We start from the raw sequence: 24899 nt of genomic DNA on the forward strand, positions 1-24899 counted from the left end.
CACGGGCATCTCCTGTGGCGGCATCACAGGGCACTACTAAATTTTCGCTCCGGGATGAAAATGGGTCACTGCACACATTGATGACATTGTCATCACCGGCACAGCAGCCCGGGGTACTATTGGTTTGTGCCTCTGCTGACACCCATGGAATTTCGCGGGAGATGGCAGCAGCCCTGCGCCCCAGGCTAGAAGTTGTTTGCGCCCTGCGCTAACGGGAGGCGCAAACGACGTGAATTTCACCCCCTGGGTTTCTTCTTTTTGATGGGCATGATGTAATTCTAGAATCTGTTTTCGCAGCAGTGTTTATTTATGTTCCCTTATGGAATGCTGTAAAAACACTGGGATTAATACCCTGACAGAAGTATTCATCAAGGGCGTCAGACGATTCCTCCATCTGGGGTTTAGCACCCAGTTTGTGCCAAGAAGTTAATGATGCCTAAATAAGATCATGGCTGATCTGTGCCTCAACTCTATTTACCCGCCTTTGCTCCATCCTTACCTATTAAAAATCTATCGATCTCAGTCTTGAAAATTTCAGTTGACCCTACATCCGTAGCCTTTTGGGGGAGAGATTTCCACTACTATTTCGGATGAGACATTGGACCAAGGTCCTGTCTGCTCTCTCGGGTGAAGGTGGGAGATCTGTGGTGCTGTTTCGGAGAGGAGCAGGGGAGTTGTCTTCAATGTTCGTCGCAGCCGATGTTTGTTGCTCAATCAACGTAATAGGAACGGATTGACTGCTCATTGTCACATTGCTGTTTGTGGGAGCTTGCTGTACACAAATTGGCTGCCATGTTTCCTACATTGTAACAGTGACTACACTTTAAAACGTGCTTCATTGGCTGTAAAACACCTTTGGGACAATTGATAGTTGTGAAAGGCGCTGTATAAATGCAAGTCTTTCTTTTTTTTTAAATCTAGCTCACCAAACTTTCCAGCCAATTATATTGACATTTACACTACCATCCGCAAAAGCTACTGAGTGAATTAATTAACCCTTTCTTGTTAATTATTAAAGAGGTCAAGCAACAAAGACAGGAACTAAATTATTTATTAACCATAGAACCGTAGTTAACAGTATTAAACTTAAACATTGAGTATGCAAATAATTAGTAGAGTGTTTTTTGACAAATAAATAATAGCAATTGCAAAGGCTATGTCACAGTTAATTCAGCATTGACTACTTGCTGATTATAAATTTCCAGTTGCGATCAGTGTTAACATTGATATAAATTGGTAAGATTAAGTTAGGGTCAGACTTCTTGGATAGCTCACAAGTTAACAGCATTAGATTGCTGGTCTAGTGATACTATTAAGGTCTATCTATAGTTAGCATTATTTCCAGAAGTTATATGACCTCTTCCATATGTTAGTATGGGTAAAATAGTTGCCTTGCCTTCCTCTGGTAGATTATAGTCTTTTTAGATATCAGAGTGATGAGTCTCCATCTGTAGAGGTGCTATCTGTTCGTCCTGGATCCTGTGCTCCTGAGTAAATTCCTCTTCCATGTTGGTAGATGTGTCTGGACTAGCTGGCTTAAATTTCACCTTCCTTGATCTCATGGAAACTTGTACATCTATGCGACACACATATCTGCCTATATGTGGCTGGTATAGCCATACAATCTTAACTTCTTTAATCTTTCTCTCAGTATTTTGTAGAAACACCATTCTAAATATACTAGCGCAAGAACTTCTATACTTCTACTACAAAGACTACTTTAAGACCTAAGGACTGAAGACTATAGGCTAAAGACTGAGCTTTAGTGCAAAAACACCATTATATATATATACACCAGCAGGTCTTAACTCTTCTAATAGATGTGTCACTCAGATTGGTCAATAGAAGTGAGGGTTTTTTTTTTTACAATTAAGGATATATATCCTTAATTTAAAAAAACCCTCACTTCTATTGACCAATCTGAGTGACACATCTATTAGAAGAGTTAAGACCTTCTGGTGTCACTCACCTTACACAGGCCTGTTGGTAGCTCTACTGACCTCAAATGAATGAAGCACCAGCACCTAGATGAGCTAGGTCACTCAGTTACTCCCTAGCTTCTCAAGTGTTTGCTGTCAAAGGGGTTGGTCACACACTGGTCCAGATAAAGCAAGATAGCTTTATGTCCCCCTTTAATAAGCTCTGTGATCTTGTGACCTTGGTGGCTTGTTTTCTACCCTGGCAGGAAATATTTTCCTTGCATTAGCCCCTATAGTTTAAGTAGCATTAGTCCTTTTGTTTCCTAGAACTCAGCCTGACTACTGACTCCAGTTTGAGGTAATTTTCCACTTTGGAAAATATGAAAATAAATCACATGTTTTGAAAGCAAAATGGCAAAATATGTAAGTTAATATGTTACAATTTTCTTTTATGGAACTTCCCTTTAAATGATTTAAGTGACCCTTGTCCTCAATGACATGGAAGCTGTATCTTTTCCATACTTTGTTCTCAAACAGGTTTAAAAAATGACTCTGTTTACTGGATTTCATATAGTCTCATTATATGGTACCAAACTCTCATTGAAATGGTGAATATTGCCACATAGGCCAAAGGTTTAAAGCAACTAATAGCTCAATAAACAGATACTATATATATATATATATACCGTATATACTCGCGTATCCTACGATCTCACGTATCATGCGACCCCTAAATTTTCGTCCCCAAAACATGATTTTATCATATATCTCATGTATCATGCGAGTCACTTTTTTGAGATACCAGATGCCACTAGGCTAGGCTTTCAAACAAGTTTAACAAGTACCCAACACGTAACAAGTACCCTAACACATAACAACGATCGAATACAGACCTTAACAACCGAATCATGAAACATCGAGTGGATTCTGTTGTGAAAGCTGTTCGCGAATCGAACACCGATATAGCAATCATTCCAGCTGGCTTGACTAGCGTCGTTCAGCCACAGCCTCTACTGTGTTTGCGGGTAAAAGAAGCATGGGCTGAGATAGATGGAGCCTCTAATAATGCAGCAAACTTCAGAGGGAGTTGTGGGTGGCGATCTCTAGACCACAGCAAAGATACAGTACAAGTGACAATAGAGGCTGCAATCCAGCCCAGGAGATACCTGCCGAGATTCAGCGTGGATACGGTCTGCTTAACAGCCTAACAGCCTAATCTTGGCTAGCACTTCACACCCGCAAATTTTGTATCTCGCGTATCATGCGACCCCCCAAATTTAGGTTACAATTTAGGTCTTCAAAAGTCGCATGATACGCGAGTATATACGGTATATCTATATAATGGGCCAATTACTATTTGTAAGAATCGCTTCAGATATTCACAACAAATTTGTTTTTGAACGGTGAATATAGCCTATTTTATTTCTCAGATACTCTCGTAAAAATTTGTTGTGTGGTTCAAGCAGGGAATGAAATTTAGTGGGCCGAATTTGCCCAGCGCTGGATTTGCAGCGCATAATTCAAATGAGCTTATTATTTTTCGCCGGCACGGATTTGGGATCTTGGAATTAAACGCTGCTGCAGTAACTGAGCGCTTTTGCCGAGTTTGCTCGATGTTCATGTAAACGCGTCATGTTGTACATACATTTTCACAACAGTTTTTTACAGACGTGCCATGATCGCTGCCGCCTCACAACGTCCCACCCCTTTTAAAGGGAAAGGCTGCTGCAAACTCTGCAGCCTTTTTAGTGGCGCCAACTGGACCACCAGGTAGGGTGTTGGCCGGGCCAGCGACCTGGCACCAAGAGGGTATGCCGGGTTACATGTTGAAGAACTTCTCGCATCGACAAACTGTCGTTGACATCGCCCCATGCTGACCTCATGCCCCGTGGGGCAATTTCCCCCGAAGGGCACAAAGGGGTCAGCTCGGGGTGATCCACATTTTGCCGCTGGAGCCCCAGTTGATGTGGTCGCCGCACACTTGTGCTAACTCATTAGTGCACCATTAATGCTGGCTGGCGGCTCTAACTGGCATTGCGCAAAGGGGAAATTTTGTCCCCATGTCTTCTGTTTGGGTAAACTTGTTTGGGTCAGCATTAGATTGCAGAAGACCATTTTCCTGTTTTGTGCTTTCTGCCCCCATCTGTCAAAACCAACACTCTTGTCAATTCCTTTTTATGTGAAGGTTTTGAGACTTTGCGATGCTTTATAGACATTTTCAGTTAACAAAAGCAAAGTAGATGTCAGCGATACAGTGATGCATATCTCAAGATATGCCCACTAACATGTCTGTATTGATTGAACAAGCAACAAAGCTTCAAATTAAATCAAGGAAACAAACCACATTGAACCCTCCAAGATAAGTGTAAGAACATACATTTTCTGTGTTTTGTGCTCCTCTGGGCCCCATTAGGAAAGTTGCACCTTTAATTGCTCGGATATTCTCCCTGCCACTTATCTGCAGCTGTGGCTGAGGAACTGGGAGAAGCAATGGCAGCGCAACTGTGGTGCAAACGTATATACAATATGACAAGTTTACATAGGCAGTTTCCATTATAAATTCATAATGGAAAAGCTGATTAAAAAGGTGTGACAAAACGTGACAACAGGAAGTTATTTGTGTAGACGGGAAGTGCATGCAACTGTAAGATTTTTAATATCTTGTGTATTTAAGTCAGGGCATATGTCAGATGACATCAGTTTATGATGCATAATTTTTCTAAATGAGGCATTCTGCCATATTCTTCTTAAATTCTAGGGCAATAAGCTATACTTCTAAGGCACTCCCTAAAATCTCCACAATGCAGCGCCCATGTTCCAAAATCGGAATGAAAAAGACTGAGCTGAAACAACAAAAACAGGTCAGTAATAGCAAACCTTTTGTTAACTAAAATGTGATCTGAAACATTCGAGGTAACATTTCTAACTCAAAGATTTAAATCTTTTAATTGGAACATTATATTGGTTCAGAAAATACTCCTTCTGAGGGAATGAGTGGTGCAGTACATTTGAGTATTATCCACGTTTCTCTTCTGGAACTTGGGTTTGGTTTCTGCTTACATAAGTGTGATCTTTCTTTGACGATTTAATGCTGTATGTACTGTACAGCACTGTTCTAGGGTAGTCCAACTTGGCCTACAGGGTTTCATTGGAATCTCTGGAGGCAGAAGTATCCCAGACTCAGATGTGAATGCTGCCTCCAGAAGCTGAGTGCACCTACGCAAACAGTAATATAGTTTACCAACTGATTGTTTGCATAGATTTTCCTCAGCTGTCAGTAAAGGTCTGGCCAGAAATTAAGTCACAAATTGTGACCATCAAACAACTATGTATGTGCAGTTATTTATTGCTCCAGTGCCCCAGAACCTTAGGCTATTGCAAAGCCACTTTTTTGCAGGATGATTATGCACCATAAAGACTTGAGTAAAGTCTATTTTGTGTTGCACAGCTTTATTTCATCTGAATGAGTCCACGATATACAAAAAAGTACTGTCCACATATAACACTAAATATCAACAAAACAAGATTTACATGGTACATCAGGAGTCAAAGCTACTAGCCTACGTAAAAATGTCTCCACAAAGCAAGGAATACTTGCATTTATATAGCGCCTTTCATGACCTCAGGACATCCGAAAGCGCTTTACAGCCAATGAGGTACTTTTGAAGTGTTGTCACTGTTGTAAGGTAGGAAACACGGCAGCCAATTTACATAATGTGATAATGACCAGATAATCTGTTTTAGTGATGTTGATTGAGGGATTAATATTGGCCCAGACACCAGGGATAATAACATCCCTGCTCTTCTTCAGTATTTTTGGAAATATTTCAGATGCTCCTAGCTCCACTTGAAAGTTTCCTCCAAGATTGCTCTATGTGACTGAGGCTCTTGGGACAAAGTTTGCTCTTCTCTCCAGGACTAGAGTCCTGGGATGTACCTACAACAGACTGGGCTTGGCTTCTCCGCACCCTTGATATACTGACTTTCTTCCAACTGTGAAGGCATCTGATGGGTCTGAGCTGAGAGATCTCCTGTGCTGCTTTCCTGAGCAATCTCCTCTTTTTGTCTTTGAAACAGAATACTGGTGTTCACTGATCTGCAGGAGAACCAACTTTATGGAATCATTATTATCCTTTAGACCGTGAGAGAGAGCATAATGGATAGCTTCCAATCCCTCCTAAATGCTGCTCTGGATATAATGGAATCGAGATGCTGGTCAATGGCCGCACATTGAAGATACTGACTTGTGTCGAAATCTCGACCTCCGATAAATGACTCAGACACCTTCAACTCCGGCAGAAGTTTCTTTAATTTACTTGCTAGCAAGGGAAAGGTCACACTCAGTCAATGGCTAAGTGAACACCTCCGAAATGGTACAGTTTCACGAGATATTTATACAGTAAAACCCAAGTTATGGCCCCTCCCTGTGTATTGGCTCTGTCTCGCAGTCAGTGAATACAGATAAAGAGTTATGTGGATTTTGTGGATGTCCATCTGTTTTGCAGTAAATGGTGCTGTAAAAGGTAGTCGTTGGGGACGTCCCATAACTATCTCATGCGGTGACAGGCCTGTTCTGTTGGTTGTAGATCGCATTACCATCAAAGCTAAGGGCAGCAGTTCTGTCCATTTCTGTCCAGTGTCATTGCATAATTTTGCCAGCTTATTTTTAAGCATTCCATTATATCTTTCAACAAGTCCAGCTGATTGTGGATGATAACTGCAATGAAAACGTTGATTAATCTGCAAAGCTTTACACATTTCTCTTATAACAGTTCCCATGAAATGTGACCCGTTATCACTAGAAAGCTTAGCAGGGATTCCGAAGCGCGGTACGATTTCTTTTAACAAACATTTAGCAACAGTAGTGGCATCAGCCTTTTTACATGGAAAGGCTTCAATCCATTTAGAGAACACATCTACAATAACTAATTTATACTTGAATTCCATACACATAGGTAATTCAATAAAATCCATTTGTAAATGTACAAAAGGCCCAACTGGATTTGGGTGGGAGGCAAATTCTACTTTTTCCGTCTTACCCGGATTCATTGTCTGACAGGTAACACAATTTTCACAGATTTGTTTTGCAATTGCCGAAATACCTGGTGCATACCAAGTTGCCAAAATATAATCTGCCATTCCCCCTTTGCCTGCATGTGTGAATGTATGAACACATCGGGCAATCCATGGAAGTAAGGATTTCGGCGCCAGCACGCGGCCGTCGTGGTGAACCCATATTCCTTCTGGATTTTTATAACATTGATCCTTCGTCCAGGTCACCACCTCCTCCGTACTGGCCTGTGTCTGAAAGGTCAGCACGTCATTAATAGTGGGTGGCGGGTCTGAGCAATTATAAGGTTCGCATTTGATAACAGTTCAACTTCATATTTAGTGGTTCTTGCGGAGGTTAGGTGTTGGGTGGCACATTTAGTAAGTAAAATCTCGACAAGAGTGTGGGATGTATAGATTTAGAGTTATTGTCTGAGCCTGTTGTATAGCGTATTAAGCTGCTGCCAGCAAAGGAAGACATCCTGGTAGTCCGCGTGCCACTGGGTCTAGTTGGGTACTGAAATACGCTACCGGTCGCTGCCTGTCCCCATGTAACTGAGTCAAAACAGATTGTGCAAAACTCGATTTTGTGATGCACAAATAAGTTGAATAGCTTAGTGTAATCTGGTAATCCCAAGGCTGGTGCTGAAGTGAGGGACTGCTTAAGACTCTGGAAAGCATTCCGGGATACTTCATTCCAAATCCTTCTTTAAGCATTGTGAGAATATAGTAGATTCATTCACAGCTCGTAGGTCATGGACAAACCTCCATTTGTCACTATTGGGCTTCTGAACCGGAAGAATCGGTGTGTTACAGGGATTTCTCATTTATGCTTATAGTGATTCCCAGATCACAGAATGTAAAGTATTTGTTTTATAATTTTATTAAAAGGCTTCCAAACCCAAGATTTTTCCAATACACCCAAAATGTTGATCAAGGAGATCACCTGAAATATCTCAAAATCCCAATTCAACTATTGTACTGCCACTCTTTATCAAAAAAACAAATCCTCTTACTGAGCTAGAAGCTTTCGCGTCAAGATTCTACACCAAGGACAATGGGAGTGTACTCCCCCAGCCTGCACCTCGAGAGACCCACAAAGGCTTTTTAAAAAAAAAAAGGCATTACAACTTCCCACAGCATTACAACTTCCCTTCCCCGTTCTTTATCTTACTCCTAGACTAAATTTATGTCTTTCATACCAATATAATCAATGATTGTGTGTCTTCTTTCGACAAGTAAGTGAGCGTGTCAAATAAATTCTTTTTTTATTTTAAACCACTGGGACCATGTCTCAACAAACCTACCCTTTGTGCATTTCCTAGCTCCGTAACTTCTCATCCGAATAAATCCACACCTGCGCTTCTAACTTAAAATGTCTTAAACTTCCCACATACAGGACAACACTATGAAGGGTTAAAAAACTTCACTCTGCTTGAAAAAGTGGGTGGAGCTAAAACAAACAGGCAGCTCCACAACCTTTCCAAACAGGTTTCCAGACACACAAAAAAAACACAGAAGCACTCTCATTCAAAGACAAGACATTCACAAAAGTCTCTCTCTCCATTCAATAAAGCTTTTTGTTTTGCTAGCTTTATTTTTTTTTTAATCCATAAGTCACTATCAGGTTCTCTTTTTTTTTTACATATTGATTTACTTCCTCTGTTAATTTTACATGGGCTTGAAGAATCGAAACCCAGGCCTTTTCTGTTACTTTCCTTTTTTTTTACCTCTTCTACCTGGATCTCTGTTTATAAGACACTCCTCTAGACATGTTCTCTCTAAATTAAATGAACCATCGGGTGGAAATGGTCTGTTTTCACCCTTAGTCCACTTTACCCTTTTTTTTTCTTTGGTCAGTTGAAGACTGACCACAATTCTGGAGCATGACATAGGCTGGTGTGCCTTTTGTGGTGTTTCACTTGCTCTGGCACCCATTCTGGATGATTAAGATTTTCCACAGTTTCTGATCTCACAATCCTTTCGGCCAACGAGTTCTCTACGCCCACTTCTCCTGGCCGTTACGTGGCCTGAAAAGGCTCTTAATTCAGGCTCAGTCTGGGTGTGTGAGATATGTTGGCACGAACCAACCGTAGTTGATCAATCAGTTACTGTTTCTTTTCTTAATCAATCCTTGTTTTTCCCGAATCACAATTTTCCCGAGTGACTCTTCCCGTTTCTCTAATTGCAATGTCGCACAAAGGTATTGCACACAACAGTATAACAAGGACAACTAGGACAAACAACATTCACGCGAGTATACAAATCATAACCTTAAACTCTATCTAAACAAATAATCAATTCTCAGTCTGCGTTGTACGCCACTACAGACCGAGTCCTTAACTTATCCTAATAAAACTTATAAAACTTATGGTTCCATTACCCTAACTCTTATCACAAAAGAACCTTCGATCGATTGCGCTTTTTTTTTCCTACTCTTATCACATAAGAACCTTTTCCGAATTAACTCTTATCACATAAGAACCTTCGATCGATTAGCGCTTTTTTCTAATCTTATCACATAAGAACCTTTAAGAACCTTGTTTTTTCCCCTAATAGCGCTGTTTCTACCGTACTTACTGAAACCTTCCCCGGGCTGTTTCGAGATTTTTCCAGAACCAGTTTTCTTCTGCTTGCGAGCTGAGAAAGAAATGGTTATAAAAAAATAACTTTAGCTTTTAAATGTCGAGTCTCGTAGATTGCAGTACCTCCCCTGTGGACAACAGATTACATATGCGATTCAACAGTGAAGAAACCTCTTGTGAGCAAAAGGCTCACCTTGTTTTGGCCACTGAAGCCTTTCACTGGAGAGGCACTATGCCTGTATCCGTTTTACTCACAGGGCAGAGAGTATGCATCTCGGTGGAACCTCCAAGAAGTAACTGTTGAAATCTCGACCTCCGATAAATGACTCAGACACCTTCAACTCCGGCAGAAGTTTCTTTAATTTACTTGCTAGTAAGGGAAAGGTCACACTCAGTCAATGGCTAAGTGAACACCTCCGAAATGGTACAGTTTCATGAGATATTTATACAGTAAAACCCAAGTTATGGTCTCTCCCTGTGTATTGGCTCTGTCTTGCAGTCAGTGAATACAGATAAAGAGTTAATTACTACATCCTTGTCCTGACATGGTTTCCAGATATTTCCTTTTGTCAGGGTTATTAGTTGGCCAGCCGGCCATTATTCGATGAGAGTGTGGTAATGAGCTATTACCTGCCTTGCATTGTGTCAGGATTGTCCAGTTTCTTGGTCAGTTATCTTTTTTTGCATCAAATGGATGAGGTCTCTACAAGAGATAATGGCTGGTGGTTTGAGTACTTCGAAAAGGGTGGGATGGCGTGGAACTGGTGTCGTATAGACAATAGGAGAGCACCATGGGGGTGGGGGGTACTTGTCTCAGCAGGACTTGCCTCCTAGCTGTCTGGTGGCTATCAGCCCTTTCAAGCCAGGTTTAGCTGTTTATGCAAGCCGACTGCTTTATGCAGAAATTTCTGGAAGGACCAGGACTCCATTTTGTTATATATTAAAAAGGGCACAAAAATACAGTGTGGTATCAGCTTAGATAAAAATACATTTCCACACTTACTGCAGACTGCTACGATATTTAAGATGTTTCCAGATGTTGCTGCCGCTGCCCTCTATTTCTGAAAAGCATGGCATGAGACTCTGCTACCAACCCTGCCATCTACTCCACATCTTTAAAGTGGGTTTGCATTGCCTTTGTATGGTTCAAGTGCTCTGCAAACATTCATTTTTTTCATGGCATGAGTTCATCATTTGAATGCTCATCAACCAGCAACTGACATATAATCATAAAAATGTATGGCACAGATTTCAGCCCATCGTGTCCATGCCAACTTCTGCGTTTTCTCTCGGGAACATTATTCTCCACTTCCACTACCTTATCCACTTGACTTCTGTGTGTCGCCCAGTGACATTTCCTCATCTAGGTTATCTATAACCCCCTGAGTGATTCAATCGGCCCCAGTCTATGCAAATGATAGACTATTTGCCGGGTGTGAGTGAATTTCTGCTGGCAGTGGTAGATGCTGAAGGTTCTGGCATTGACGGACACCTTTTTTCTCTGCAGTATTTTTCTGTGGAAATCAGAATAATCTTCCGGAAATACTAGGGGACCGAGGGTCTAGTGAGAAGGAGGAACTAAAGGGTATCCTTATAAAGCGGGAAATTGTGTTAAGGAAATTGATGGGATTGAAGGCTGATAAATCCCTGGGGCCTGATAGTCTGCATCCCAGAGTACTTAAGGAAGTGGCCCTAGAAATAGTGGATGCATTGGTGATCATTTTCCAACAGTCTATCGACTCTGGATCAGTTCCTATGGACTGGAGGGTAGCTAATGTAACACCACTGTTTAAAAAAGGAGGGAGAGAGAAAACAGGTAATTATAGACCGGGTTAGCCTGACATCAGTCGTGGGGAAAATGTTGGAATCAATTAAAGATGAAATAGCAGCGCATTTGGAAAACAGTGACAAGATTGGTCCAAGTCAGCATGGATTTATGAAAGGGAAATCATGCTTGACAAATCTTCTGGAATTTTTTGAGGATGTAACTAGTAGAGTGGACAAGGGAGAACCAGTGGATGTGGTGTATTTTGACTTTCAAAAGGCTTTTGACAAGGTCCCACACAAGAGATTTGTGTGCAAAATCAAAGTGCATGGTATTGGGGGTAACGGACTGACGTGGATAGAGAACTGGTTGGCAGACAGGAAGCAGAGAGTTGGGATAAACGGGTCCTTTTCAGAATGGCAGGCAGTGACTAGTGGTAAGCCGCAGGGCTCAGTGCTAGGACCCCAGCTCTTTACAATATACATCAATGACTTAGATGAAGGAATTGAGTGTAATATCTCCAAGTTTGCAGATGACACTAAACTGGATGGCGGTGTGAGCTGTGAGGAGGATGCTAAAAGGCTGCAGGATAACTTGGACAGGTTAGGTGAGTGGGCAAATGCATGACAGATGCTGTATAATGTGGATAAAGGTGAGGTTATCCACTTCGGGGGCAAAAACACGAAGGCAGAATATTATCTGAATGGCGGCAGATTAGGAAAGGTGGAGGTGCAACGAGACCTGAGTGTCATAGTTCATCAGTCATTGAAAGTTGGCATGCAGGTACAGCAGGCGGTGAAGAAGGCAAATGGTATGTTTTGCCTTCATAGCTAGGGGATTTGAATATAGGAGCAGGGAGGTCTTACTGCAGTTGTACAGGGCCTTAGTGAGGTCTCACCTGGAATATTGTGTTCAGTTTTGATCTCCTAATCTGAGGAAGGACGTTCTTGCTATTGAGGGATTGCAGCGAAGGTTCACAGACTGATTCCAGGGATGGCGGGACTGACATATGAGGAGAAACTGGATCAACTGGGCCTTTATACACTGGAGTTTAGAAGGATGAGAGGGGATCTCATAGAAAGTTACAAGATTCTGACGGGACTGGACAGGGTAGATGCGGGAAGAATGTTCCCGATGTTGGGGAAATCCAGAACCAGGGGACACAGTCTTAGGATAAGGGGTAAGCCATTTAGAACTGAGATGAGGAGAAACTTCTTCACTCAGAGAGTTGTTAATCTGTGGAATTCTCTACCGCAGAGTGTTGTTAATGCCAGTTCATTGGATATATTCATGAGGGAGGGAGTTAAATATAGCCCTTACGGCTAAAGGGATCAAGGGGTATGGAGAGAAAGCAGGAAAGGGCTAGTGAGGGAATGATCAGTCATGATCTTATTGAATAGTGGTGCAGGCTCAAAGGGCCGAATGGCCGACTCCTGCACCTGTTTTCTATGTTTCTAAAAAGGTGTTCAACAGAGCCCAGGAAAAATACACTGCAGTTAAAAAAACAAGAACAAACTAAACACTAATGAGATACCATGGATGAATAAAGATATAAGGGAAAAAATGATGGTGTTATGTCCTTGAATGCTCTAATAATGACTCCACGAGGCAGTATGTTGTAATTGAACTGTAGTGACCTTAGTCCTTTATTTCTTAACTCCAGAGTGAGGATCACACCTGGTGGCCTGCCTTTTATACTAGGCTAGGCAGACCTGTACAGGTAACCTACAAGTCTCCCACTGCTGTGCCCTCTGGTGGCACACCTTGAGATTGTACCAACAGTAGCCATGTAGGATACATGACAGTATGGAAAGAGACTTGCACTATGAAGAGACGAGGAGAGAAGTAAAAAAAACAATTAGGTCGGCAAAGAGGAACTATTAAATTAAATTATCAAGGAACATAAAACAAAATAGTAAATTATTCTACTGGCTCATAAATTAAAAAAAAGGAAAGTTGGGATCGGAATAGGGCTACAAAAGGACGGTCAGGAAAAAATCACAGGCAGCAATAGCAAAATGGCAGAAATATTAAATAATTACTTTGCTTCAGTATATATCAGGGAGACAGATCAGATGGACGTGACATCGAAAGATGAGGTTAGAAATGATGCATCTGCATTTAAAACAAATAGAGGAGAAATATTAAATAAATTAATAAAACTCACAGAAGATAAAACCCCTGGTCCAGATGAATTGCATCTGCACATTTTAAAATAATCTAGGGAAGAGATAGCAGAGGCACTATTACACACATTTATTAATTTGTTGGAAAGAGGCGTAGTGCCAGAGGACTGGTGAATAGCTAACATTATATCTATATTTAAGAAGGGAGATAGAATATGTCCAGGGAACTATAGACCAGTCAGCTTAACTTTGATGATAGGAAAAATTCTACTACAGGAGAAAATAGAAAAGCATCTAGAAACCTAAAATAATGAATAGTTAACATGGATTTCAAAAGGGAAAGTCTTGCTTGCTCAACATCATTGAATTCTTTAAAGAGTAACAGAGAGAGATGTAATATATCTAGATTTCCAAAAGGCCTTCGATAAGGTACCACATAGTAAACTGATGATAAGGTCAGAGCATGCAAAGTCAGGGGACAAGTAGCAGAATGGATAGCTAGCTGGCTTTAAGATTTAAAGGAGAGAGTAGGGATAAAGGGTAGCTATTCAGAATGGCAGAATGTGGGAAGTGGGGTTCCACAAGGATCAGTGCTGGGACTTCTGTTGTTCATAATTTATATCAATGATTTAGACTTTGGAATCAAAAACACAATTTCTAAATTTGTGGATGATGCCTACCTAAGGAAGGATATCCTTGCCTTAGAGGGAGTCTAACAAAGGTTCACTAGATTGATTCCTGGGATGAGAGCGTTGTCCTATACTCTCTGGAGTTTAGAAAACTGAGAGGTGATCTCATTGAAACATATAAGATTCTGAGTGGGCTTGACAGGGTAGATGTTGAGAACTGTTTCCCCTGGTTTAGGAGTCTAGAACTAGGGGGTTTAGTTTTGGGCCATTTAGGACTGAGATGAAGAGAAATTTCTTTGCTCAGAGGTTTGTGAATCTTTGGAATTCTCTACCCCAGAGGGCTGGGATGCTCCGTCGTTGAGTATATTCAAGGCTGAGATCGACAGATTTTTTTGACTCTGGGAATGAAGGGATATGGGGATTGAGTGGGAAAGTGTTGAGGTTGAAGATCAGCTATGATCTTATTGAATGGCAGAGCAGGCTCGAGGGGCCATATGGCCTACTCCTGCTCCTATTTCTTATGTTATGTAATTGAGAGGGATAGACAACATTGAGGAGGACTGCAACAAATTACAGGAAGACATTAATAAAGTTACAGAATGGGCATATAATTGGCAAATTAATTTCAACATAGATAAGTGTGAGGTATTACATTTTGGTAAGTAAAATAAAGAGATTGCATATTACTTGGAAAATAAGTAAATTGGGTAGAGGAGCAAAGGGATTTGGGAGAACAAATACACAGATCATTAAATGTTGCGACATAGGTCAAGAAGACCAAAACAAAATCAAACCAATCACTAGGGTTTATTTCTAGAAGGATACAATTGAAAAGTAGAGAAGTTATGCTAAACTTGTACCCGACCTTGATTAGACCACACATGGAATAATGTGTACAGTTCTGGTCGCCATATTATAAAAAGGCTGATACCAGAACTGTGAGGTTATACCCATCAGAAAAGCATGAACAGGCTCGGTCTAAAAAGATAAGGCTTAAGGAGTGACCTCCAAAGGTTTGAAAATTATGAAGGGTTTTGATAGTAAATACCGAGAGGGGTTGAAATTCAGTTATGCCCCGTTTGGGGGCAGTAACTGAGGCAAGGCGGGACTTCTTATGCCCGGCGCGGAAGTCCCGCCCCGGTCGTGAAATTCCGGTTACTGCCCCTCACAGAAAGTGGAGCGGATTCGGGGGGTGCTACATGGGCAGGTTCGAGCGCGCTACACGACGCGTTTTAACACTGGGCCACTAGGGCTAAGGGGTACCATGACCACAGCCCGGCACTGAGACTGAGTGCCGGGCTGCACAATTGCAGCCTGGACGTCACGAAAGGAGCGGCGACCGGCCCGACCAGTAGCGGGGGTGAAATTAAAGATGCCGGTGCAGTGCCCTCCCGTTTAAGGTTTGCCCCGTGATGGGTGACCGGCCCAGTTCGCGATCCACGAGGCTAGCACTGGCATCGTCCGTGGCAGCCTCACGGGCCACTGATCAATTTCTGCTGTGGGGTGTTTTGTGCCCCTGCGAGGCGCAGAACAGGGGAATTTCAACTCGAGTGTTTCCACTTGTGGCAAAGAGCAAAACTAGAGGCCATCAACATAAGATAGTCGCCAAGAAATCAAATGGGGAATTCAGAAGAAAAAAAAGACTTGCATTTATCTGCCGCTTTTCATGACCACTTGACATTCCAAAGCGCTTTACAGTCAATTAAGTACTTTTTGAAATGTTGTCACTGTTGTAATGTAAGAAACTTCTTTACCCAAAGAGTGGTGAGAATATGGAACTTGCTACCACAGGGTGTAGTATAAATACATTAAATGCAAAGCTAGATAAGCATATGAGGGAGAAGGGAGTAGATGTTTATGCTGATAGGAGGTAGACGTGGAAGGATGGGAGGAGGCTCAAGTGGAGCATAAACGCTGGCATGGACTGATTGGCCTGAATGGATTGTTCTGTGCTGTGTATTCCATGTACTGTGGGTGCAGGCTCTCTCATGTCTCCATCCCCTACAATATTGGCTGAGCGAGTTCCCAGGATTTCCATTTTTTTTCTCAGCCTGCTGTAAGATATGGTTATTTGCTGTTTCTCTTCCAGTTGCCTCTCATTTTTGTAAATTGTGAGCAGTGAATATTGGAATTTTGGCAGATCGAAGCAAATCAGGCAACAACCTAATTCCCGTTGAAAATCGGGATCCTACGTCAGTTGTTGGACCTGTTTGAAATTTTCAGTACCAAATTGACTCTCTCGATCCTTGACCCTCCACAGCCCTCTCCCAGGATTTCTCTCTGTCCTTCACTTATCCTAGTTATGAAAATGGGTGAAAGGAGTTGGGACTCTACCCTTTAGAGAAGTTTAGACTTAAGGGTGATCTGATTGAGGTTTATAAGATGATGAAGGGAATAGATTAAATAGGTTAGGGAGAACCAGGGGTGCAAGGCCTGATCTAGATTAGATATTAGGAGGTGGCTCTTTTCCCAGAGAATAGTGGACCTCAGGAACAGACTGCTGTAGAGTGCGTTAGACACCGATTTGCTGAATGAGTGGTCTCCTGGACTAGCTTTGATCGCCTAGATGGGTTGGAGAGGAATTTCCCAGATTCTTCCCCCTCGCCCCCTCCCCCTCCCCCCCCCCCCTGCAAATTAGCCTGGGTTTTTATTTGTCTTTTAGCCTCTCCCAGGAGATCACATGGCACAATTGTGTGGGACAGCTGGGTGGGCCAGAGGGACTTTACCTGTCTGTCATTATTTGTATGTATCTGCAAAGGCTGGGCTCCACGCTGTCCCTCTCTAATTGGTGAGATGCTCGAAATGTGCATGCAGCTTACTGCTGATATGGAAATGAGGCTCAACCATGAAAATTGGTTGGATCTTTTGCTGTAAGAATTGCCTAGACACAGTGGGTACTACTCTCACTTTGCGCTAATTTTGGGCAAAAGTTCGAAATTGGCCCCAGCCTGTCTGTCCGCATGCAGTTGTATTACAAAACCACTGGGTGGTAGTGCAGGAATGTGTTTGTCTTTGGTACAGAGGTGCATGGTGTTAACTGAATTGTAATGCTTCTTCATAGTAAACTAATTGAAATGTAAGTGTTTTTATTAAAATTCTTTCCCTCATTGTAGTATGATTTTTATACAGCAAAATTTCTCTTGATGCCACCTTCCAAATATCATTGTGTCTGATAGTGAGCCATGATGTAACTGCTAGTCTGTATACGCTTCCACACTGATCCTGTACTTAGAATTTCCTCCATACACTCACCAAAGAAATTCTGAGGCCCCTTGTCCCAAGCTAAGGTTTCCAACTTTGGTTGTAACATGATATTTGGTCGCATGACATTCACTACAGTCTGCCTTTATTTACCTGCGTGGTAACTGCTCTCTCAAATTTACACTGCAAGTTGTAGGGAGACCAGTAGCAAATTGTGTTCTGAAGGATGCAAATGCATAGGTTGGACTTGCCAAACTGCCAATTGCTCAGACACAATGTAATTGTGTAATGATGTCAGTCCATTATGGCATGGCATCATCACGAGACAGGCAGATATAGGCTAATGTGTTTAAGATGCATGTGTGGGGGTAGGATGCAAGGTGTCTTCTCTGATTGTGACGTGATGTTCCCCAGGGATCTGCGCTGGGGGCCTCAGCTTTACACCATATATGTTAATGACTTGGATGAAGGAATAGAGAGTTGTCTATCCAAATTTGCAAATGACACTTAAGTTGGGAGGCACAGTAATTTGTGTCCAAGAACTAAGCATTTTCTAGATGTAAAGTGGAAGAAATTAGCCGTACAAGTTTAAATAAAATGTATTCTTTTATCACTGATAAACCTTATCTTTTCAAAATGTTATTTCCTCAGTTTTCACATGCAACATTTGAATAGATTGAGTTAACCTGGAGAAGGAGGGTCAGAAGGGAGGGCTAGTAGTGCAAAGTGGAAGATGTCTGAGGGATTGAAACTAATTTTTTTTCTTTCTTTGGAAAATGGGACGGTAAAGATACAGGACAATACAATGGAAGGAATTCAATCATATTTCTGATTTTATTTTCTCTTCACATTAATATTTAGTTTGAAAGAATTCTGTCTAAAACTGGGATCTTCATCAATTTGGGAGCCTGGTAGAGAAGTGGACTGATTAATGACTTGAGCAGTTTAATCCATTTATAGAAAATGTTATAAAAACAGAAAATGCTGGAAATCTCAGCGGGTCAGGCAGTATCTGTGGAGAGAAAAACAGAGTTACCGTTTCGGGTCGACGAAGACTCACTCTGTTTTTCTCTCCACAGATGCTGCCTGACCTGCCGAAATTTCCAGTATTTTCTGTTTTTATTTCAAATTCCAGCACCCGCAGTATTTTGCTTTAATATAAAATGTTGTTGTTATTATTATTATTATTATTTATTATTATTGGTGATCCATGCAGGATAATGGACCGTCTACTCCTCCTGAAACCTCAGAGTTTGGTTTGAGCGTGTCTACTATTAAAGTTGGAGATGGGCTCCATCCCAGAAGGGTAGGTACTATAATAGTCATCCTTGGGTCCATGGATGCCAAGAGAGATGTTCAAAATAATGATGATACTTGAGCAAGTTTTCTGAATTTTTTTTCTTTTAAAATTATACTCAGGGCCAGATCATTGACTTACGTGGCATGATTCAAGATGCTGTTAAAGATTCATCAAATGAAATAGCAGTAAACAGCCTGAATTACAACCAAGACCCTTCGGTGAGTCAGGATATAGGTTGTGTTAATTTATGAATGTGAATGACCCCCTAGAGACCTTTATTGATTCGATCTTTTGAAAATTATGCCATCTGGAATCCAACAATGTGTCGTAATAACTGCAACGTCAGACCACATTATTGGAGAATTTTTGATGTTGCTATACCTATGTCAGAGAGAGTACCAATACCAATGCAGAAATATTGTCAGTCCCAAAGGCACACACATTTGTTGATACTAAATAGAGTGTACAATACAGAGACACTGAATGCCATAAAAATAGAATTCAAAATCTGTTGTGACCTCCCTCCCCCCCCCCCCCACCCCATTCTGCCGCTGACCTTTCCCTACCCTTCTCTGCTCCGCGGTCAACCTCCCCCCCTCCCCCCTCCCCCCTCCCCCGACCTACCTACAGAAATCGGCACAGTCCTGGCCTGCAAGACCATCAGGAGGCCGGGGCCATTAGAGGGAGCAACATGCGGTAACCTGGCCCGGAAATCGGCGCGGTCCCAGCCTGCGAGACCATCAGCAAGCCGGGGCCATTAGAGGGAGCAACATGTGTTGGCATGCCACTGCAGGGAGCAGCGCGTGCTGCTGCAGGAGGGTGACGACTGAAGAGGGTGACTGGATTTGACATCGCCCAAATCCAGGTCACTGATTGGAGTGCGGGCAAGTACAGCTGGAGCGGTGAGGTCAGGGTGAAGGAGCGGCGAGAGTTCATAGAGGGATGTGATCGGGGCCCAGGAGAGGCGTGGGTTCGGGTCCCAGAAGAAGCGAGGGCCCAGGGTCAGCATGGGCCAGCCCACACTGCGATATGTGTGCAGCAGAGCTGGTCTCCAGTCGTCTTGGTTAATCCTTGCCACTGGAACAAGACCGAGCTCTGTCAAGCCCGTGTGGTGGCTGGTGTGCAATGGCCACCACACGTTTTTTAAAAATCCACATACAGGTATCTTCCACTCTTCAAGATGTAGTTCAGGACCTGGAATATTAGGTCCTTCATTGAAACACCTGTAAACTCATCCCTTTTTGGCGTGAAAGCAAGTCATCCTCGTTTCGAGGGACTACCTATGATGATGATGACCTACTCGGCCCCTGCTCCGCTGCCACCGCCCCCCCACCTCCCCTACCTACCTCGACCCAGGCGTTTCCGGATTCGGGACGTTCCGAAATACCCAAAATCCGGAATGACCTTAGTCCCGAGGTTTCCGGATTTCGGACAGTCTACCTGTATGTGAAATGGAAGAGAGTAGCCTTAGAGGCTGAGACAGGAGAAACTATATTGGGGAACAAGGAAATGGCAGAAGCTTTAAACAAATATTTTGTATCTGTCTTCACAGTAGGAGACACAAAAAGTATACCAAAAATAAGGGGCTAATGAGAGCAAGGAACTTGAAGTAAATAATATCAGTAGAGTAAAAGTACTTGAGTAACTAATGGGACTAAAAACCGACAAATCTCCTGGACCTGATGGCCTACATCCTAGAGTTCTGAAAGGGGTTGCTGCAGACATAGTGGATGCATTGTTTGTGACCTTCCAAAATTCCCTAGCTTCAGGAAAATTCCCAGCAGATTAGAAGGTAGCAAAGATTTCCAAAAAGCATTCAATAAGGTGCCACATAGAAGGTTGTTAAACAAGATAAGGGCACATAGGGTTGGGGGTAAGGAATCTATATTAATATTGTGTTCCTAACACAGATGAGACTGCACACAGGGAGGTTAAAGTAACAGTGACCTCAGTCTTTATTAAGATACTCCAGAGTGAGCAACAGGCCTTAGGGGCCGGCTTATTTCCAGTGCTCCCAAGGGATGCTGGGATCCTTTGGGACTTCAGGAGATGTGCTCCCTGGTAGCGGAACATGGGAGTGCATGCTTTACAGATACAAACATCACTCCCGCTCCCCCCCACAAAGTCAAAGTGAAAACTATTTACAAGATGAGGCGGTCGGGAGCCTTTCTTTCTCTGGTGGACCGCCTTGCTACAAATGCCTGTTTTGATGTGTTGACTGTGCCCTCGCTGGGCTGGCGTGTATTTGGCCCTGCAGGGCTGCTGGGTGAGCCTGGCCTTGCTGGGCTGTTGGGCGTGATGGGTTTGATTTCCTGGTCCGGGGTGGTGTCATTGATCCTTTGGGTGTGTGTTGTGGGCTCGAAAAAGGTGGTGTCTGCTGTGGGTTGTTCAGGGCAGTCTGTGAACCGCAGCCTCGTTTGATCAAGGTGCTTTCTGCAAATTTGTCCATTGTCTAGTTTGACTACAAACATCCTACTCTCTTCTTTAGCTATCACCGTGCCCGTGACCCACTAGGGACCATGTCCATAGTTTAGTACATACACAGTGTCATTCAGACACAGTGGCGCGACCATCGTTTACATTTTGTTGCTGCCGCCTGCACTCTACCTGATTATGCAGGTTGGGGTGAACCAGCGAGAGTCTGGTTTTAAGTGTCCTTTTGAGTGAGTGGGGTCTCGAGCAGTAGCTGAGCAGTACTCGGGACAGGCGGGTTTGGAGTGAGCCTTCTGTGAGGCTCTGTTTGATTGTTCGTACTGCACGCTCTGCCTGCCCATTGGAGGCTGGTTTAAACAGTGCCGAGGCGACATGTTTGATCCCATTGCGGGTCATGAATTTTTTAAATTCGGCACTGGTGAAACATGGCCCGTTGTCACTGACCAGTATCTCAGGCAGGCCGTGGGTGGCAAACATGGCCCTCAGGCTTTCAATGGTGACGGTGGCGGTGCTTCCCGACATTATTTCACATTCAATCCATTTTGAAAAAGCATCCACCACCACCAGGAACATTTTACCGAGAAACGGGCCCGCTTAGTCGACATGGATCCTCGGCCATGGTCTGGAGGGTCAGGACCACAAACTTAGTGGTGCCTCTCTGGGCGCGTTGCTCAACTGAGCACATACGCTGCATTGCCGTAAACAGGACTCTTAAGTCAGAGTCGATAGCGGGCCACCACACATGGGATCTGGCTATCGTTTTCATCATTACTATACCCAGGTGTGTGCTGTGGAGATCCAAGATGAACGTCCCCCTGCTCTTTTTGGGTAGCACTACGCGGTTACCCCACAACAGGCAGTCTGCCTGAATGGACAGCTTGTCCTTTCGCCGCTGGAACGGCTTGATTAGCTCTTCATTTCAACGGGGATGCTGGCCCAGCTCCCATGCAGTACACAGTTTTTTACGAGGGACAGCAGAGGATCATGGCTGGTCCAAGTCCTAATCTGGCGGGCCATGACAGATGATTTATCATTTTCAAACGCTTCCATGACCATCAACAAGTCTGCGGGCTGCGTCACCATCAACAAGTTTGCTGGCTGCGCCATTTCCACCCCCGTGATGGGCAATGGTAGCCGACTGAGAGCATCCGCACAGTTCTCGGTGCCTGGCCTGTGGCGGATGGTATAGTTATACGCTGATAGCGCGAGTGCCCACCTTTGTATGCGGGCTGAGGCATCAGTATTTATCCCCTTGTTTTCAGCGAACAGGGATATGAGGGGCTTGTGATCGGTTTCCAGCTCAAATTTGAGGCCAAACAGGTACTGATGCATTTTCTTTACCCCGAACACATACACTAATGCCTCTTTCTCAATCATGCAGTAAGCCCTCTCGGCCTTAGACAAGCTTCTGGAGGCATAGGCAACAAGTTGCAATTTCCCCACAACGTTAGCTTGTTGTAATACACACCCGACTCCGTACGACGACACGTCACATGCTGGCACACGTCTTTTACACGGGTTATACAATACAAGCAGCTTGTTTGAGCATAAAATGTTTCTGGCTTTCTCAAAAGCAATTACTTGTTTTTTTTTCCCCATACCCAGTTCTCACCTTTGCGCAATAACACATGAAGGGGCTCTAAAAGGATGCTTAACCCCGTTAGGAAGTTACCAAAATAGTTGAGGAGTCCCAGGAACGACCGCAGCTCCGTGACGTTCTGTGGCCTGGGCGCATTCCTGAGCACCTCTGTCTTGGCGTCTGTGGGCCGAATGCCGTCCGCTGCGATCTTTCTCCCCAAAAATTCCACTTCTGTTGCCATGAAGACTCATTTCGACCTCTTCAGCTGCAGCCCTACGCGATCCAGTCACTGGAGGACCTCCAGGTTTTGTAGGTGCTCGACGGTGTCCCGACCCGTGACCAATATGTCGTCTTGAAAAACCACCATGCGTGGTACCGACTTGAGTAGGCTCTCCATGTTTCTCTGCACGATTGCTGCAGTCGACCAAATTCCAAACGGGCATCTGTTGTAGATGAACAGTCCCTTGTGCGTGTTGATACAGGTGAGGCCCTTCGAAGACTCCTCCAGCTCCTGCGTCATGTAACCTTAAGTCAGGTCGAGCTTGGTGAACGTCTTGCCTCCTGCCAGCGTCGCAAATTGGTCATCGGCCTTAGGTAGCGGGTATTGGTCCTGAAGCGAGAAACGATTAATAGTTACTTTATAATCGCCGCAAATCCTGACCGTGCCATCACTTTTGAGTACTGGAACAATTGGGCTGGCCCACTCGCTGAATTCCATTAGGGAGATGATACCCTCGCATTGCAGCTTGTCCAGCTTGATTTCCACTCTCTTCCTCATCATGTGAGGTACCGCTCGCGCCTTGTGGTGGATGGGTCGTGCCTCAGTGCAAGTGGATCCGCACCTTCGCACCAGAAAAGTTTCCAATGCCTGGCTCAAAAAGGGAAGGAAATTTGTTTAGAACCTGGGTACATGAGGCCTCATCGACATGTGATAGCGCTCTGATGTCATCCCAGTTCCAACGGATTTTGTCCAGCCAGCTCCTTCCAAGCAGTGTGGGGCCATTGCCCGGGACAATCCAGAGTGGCAGTTCATGCACCGTGCCCTTGTAGGTGACCTTGACCATGGCGCTGCCCAGGACAGTGATAAGCTCTTTTGTGTACATTCAGTTTCGAGTGGATGGGGCTCAGGGCTGATCTGAGTGCCTTGTTGCACCACAGTCTCTCAAACATCTTTTTACTTATGATGGATTGGCTAGCGCCAGTGTCCAGTTCCATGGCTACGGGTAAGCCATTCAATTTTACATTTAGCATTATAGGTGGACATTTCATCGAAAATGTGTGCACCCCTTGTACTTCAGCATCTGCCTCCTCTCTCTCAGGCTCGAAATTGCTTTGATCCAGCATGGACCGATCTTCCTCTCCCACGTGGTAGTTAGCAGGTTTTGCAGAGCTTGCAGCTCGTCTGCAAGCTCGTTGGAGATGCCCCATTGTTCCACAGCTCTTGCAAACATACCCTTTGAAGCGGCATGAATAGACTGAATGGAAGCCTCCACAACGCCAACAAGGTGTGAATTGCCTTGCATTCATCCTTTGTTGCGGATTCTGAGTCAGCTGGGTCACCTGAGGCCTGCTGGTAGTTGCAGACTCGTGGTTTCTGCCCTGTACATTTCTGCTCGCAAACACAGTTCCAGTTAATTTATGAACATTGCTAGCACTTGTGTGCTGAGAGATTTGTTTGGTATTATCACTGGTGGACATAAACGCCTGTGCTATCGCAATGGCCTTGCTGAGGGTCGGTGTCTCTACAGTGAAAAGTTTTCGTAGGATGGTCTCATGGCCAATGCCCAGTACAAAAAAGTCTCTGAGCATTTGCTCCAGGTAGCCATCAAACTCACATTGTTCTGCAAGTCACCTTAGCTCGGCGACATAGCTCACCTCTTCCTGACCTTCAGATCGCTGGCACATGTAGAACCGATACCTCACCATCAGCACGCTCTCCCTCGGTTTAAGATGCTCCCGAACGAGTGTACACAGCTCCTCATATGACTTATCTGTGGGTTTCACCGGAGCCAGAAGATTCTTCATGAGGCTGTAGGTCGGTGCCTTGCTGACCGTGATGAGGACCACTCTCCTTTTTGCAGCGATGCCTTCTCCGTCTAGCTCGTTGGCTACAAAGTACTGGTCTAGCCGTTCGACAGGCTTCCCAGTCCTCACCCGCCGAGAACTTCTCCAGGATGCCCACAGTTTGCTGCGTCTTTGCGTTGGATTCGTATACTCGTCACCAGTTATTGTGTTCCTAACACAGATGAGACTGCACACAGGGAGGTTAAAGTAACAGTGACCTCAGTCTTTATTAGGGCACTCCAGAGTGAG

General features: G+C 43.8%; 1 protein-coding gene across 5 annotated transcripts in view; it reads left to right on the plus strand.

Moving 5' to 3' along the window:
- Window positions 1–24899, plus strand: part of katnal2 (katanin p60 subunit A-like 2) — a 108191-nt gene that overhangs the window by 30874 nt on the left and 52418 nt on the right. For all 5 annotated transcript variants that reach the window (XR_011588518.1, XM_070866994.1, XM_070866970.1 and 2 more), the window contains exons 5-7: window positions 4678–4780; window positions 18491–18580; window positions 18694–18792. Coding sequence is in view for 4 of the 5 variants with exons in the window: in XM_070866994.1 (XP_070723095.1) it covers window positions 4678–4780; window positions 18491–18580; window positions 18694–18792 (292 nt within the window). In the remaining variant the exon portion in view is untranslated. The remainder of the gene's footprint in view (window positions 1–4677; window positions 4781–18490; window positions 18581–18693; window positions 18793–24899) is intronic.

Source organism: Pristiophorus japonicus, chromosome 2 (assembly GCF_044704955.1).
Source record: "Pristiophorus japonicus isolate sPriJap1 chromosome 2, sPriJap1.hap1, whole genome shotgun sequence".
NCBI classification, from domain to species: Eukaryota; Metazoa; Chordata; class Chondrichthyes; family Pristiophoridae; genus Pristiophorus; species Pristiophorus japonicus.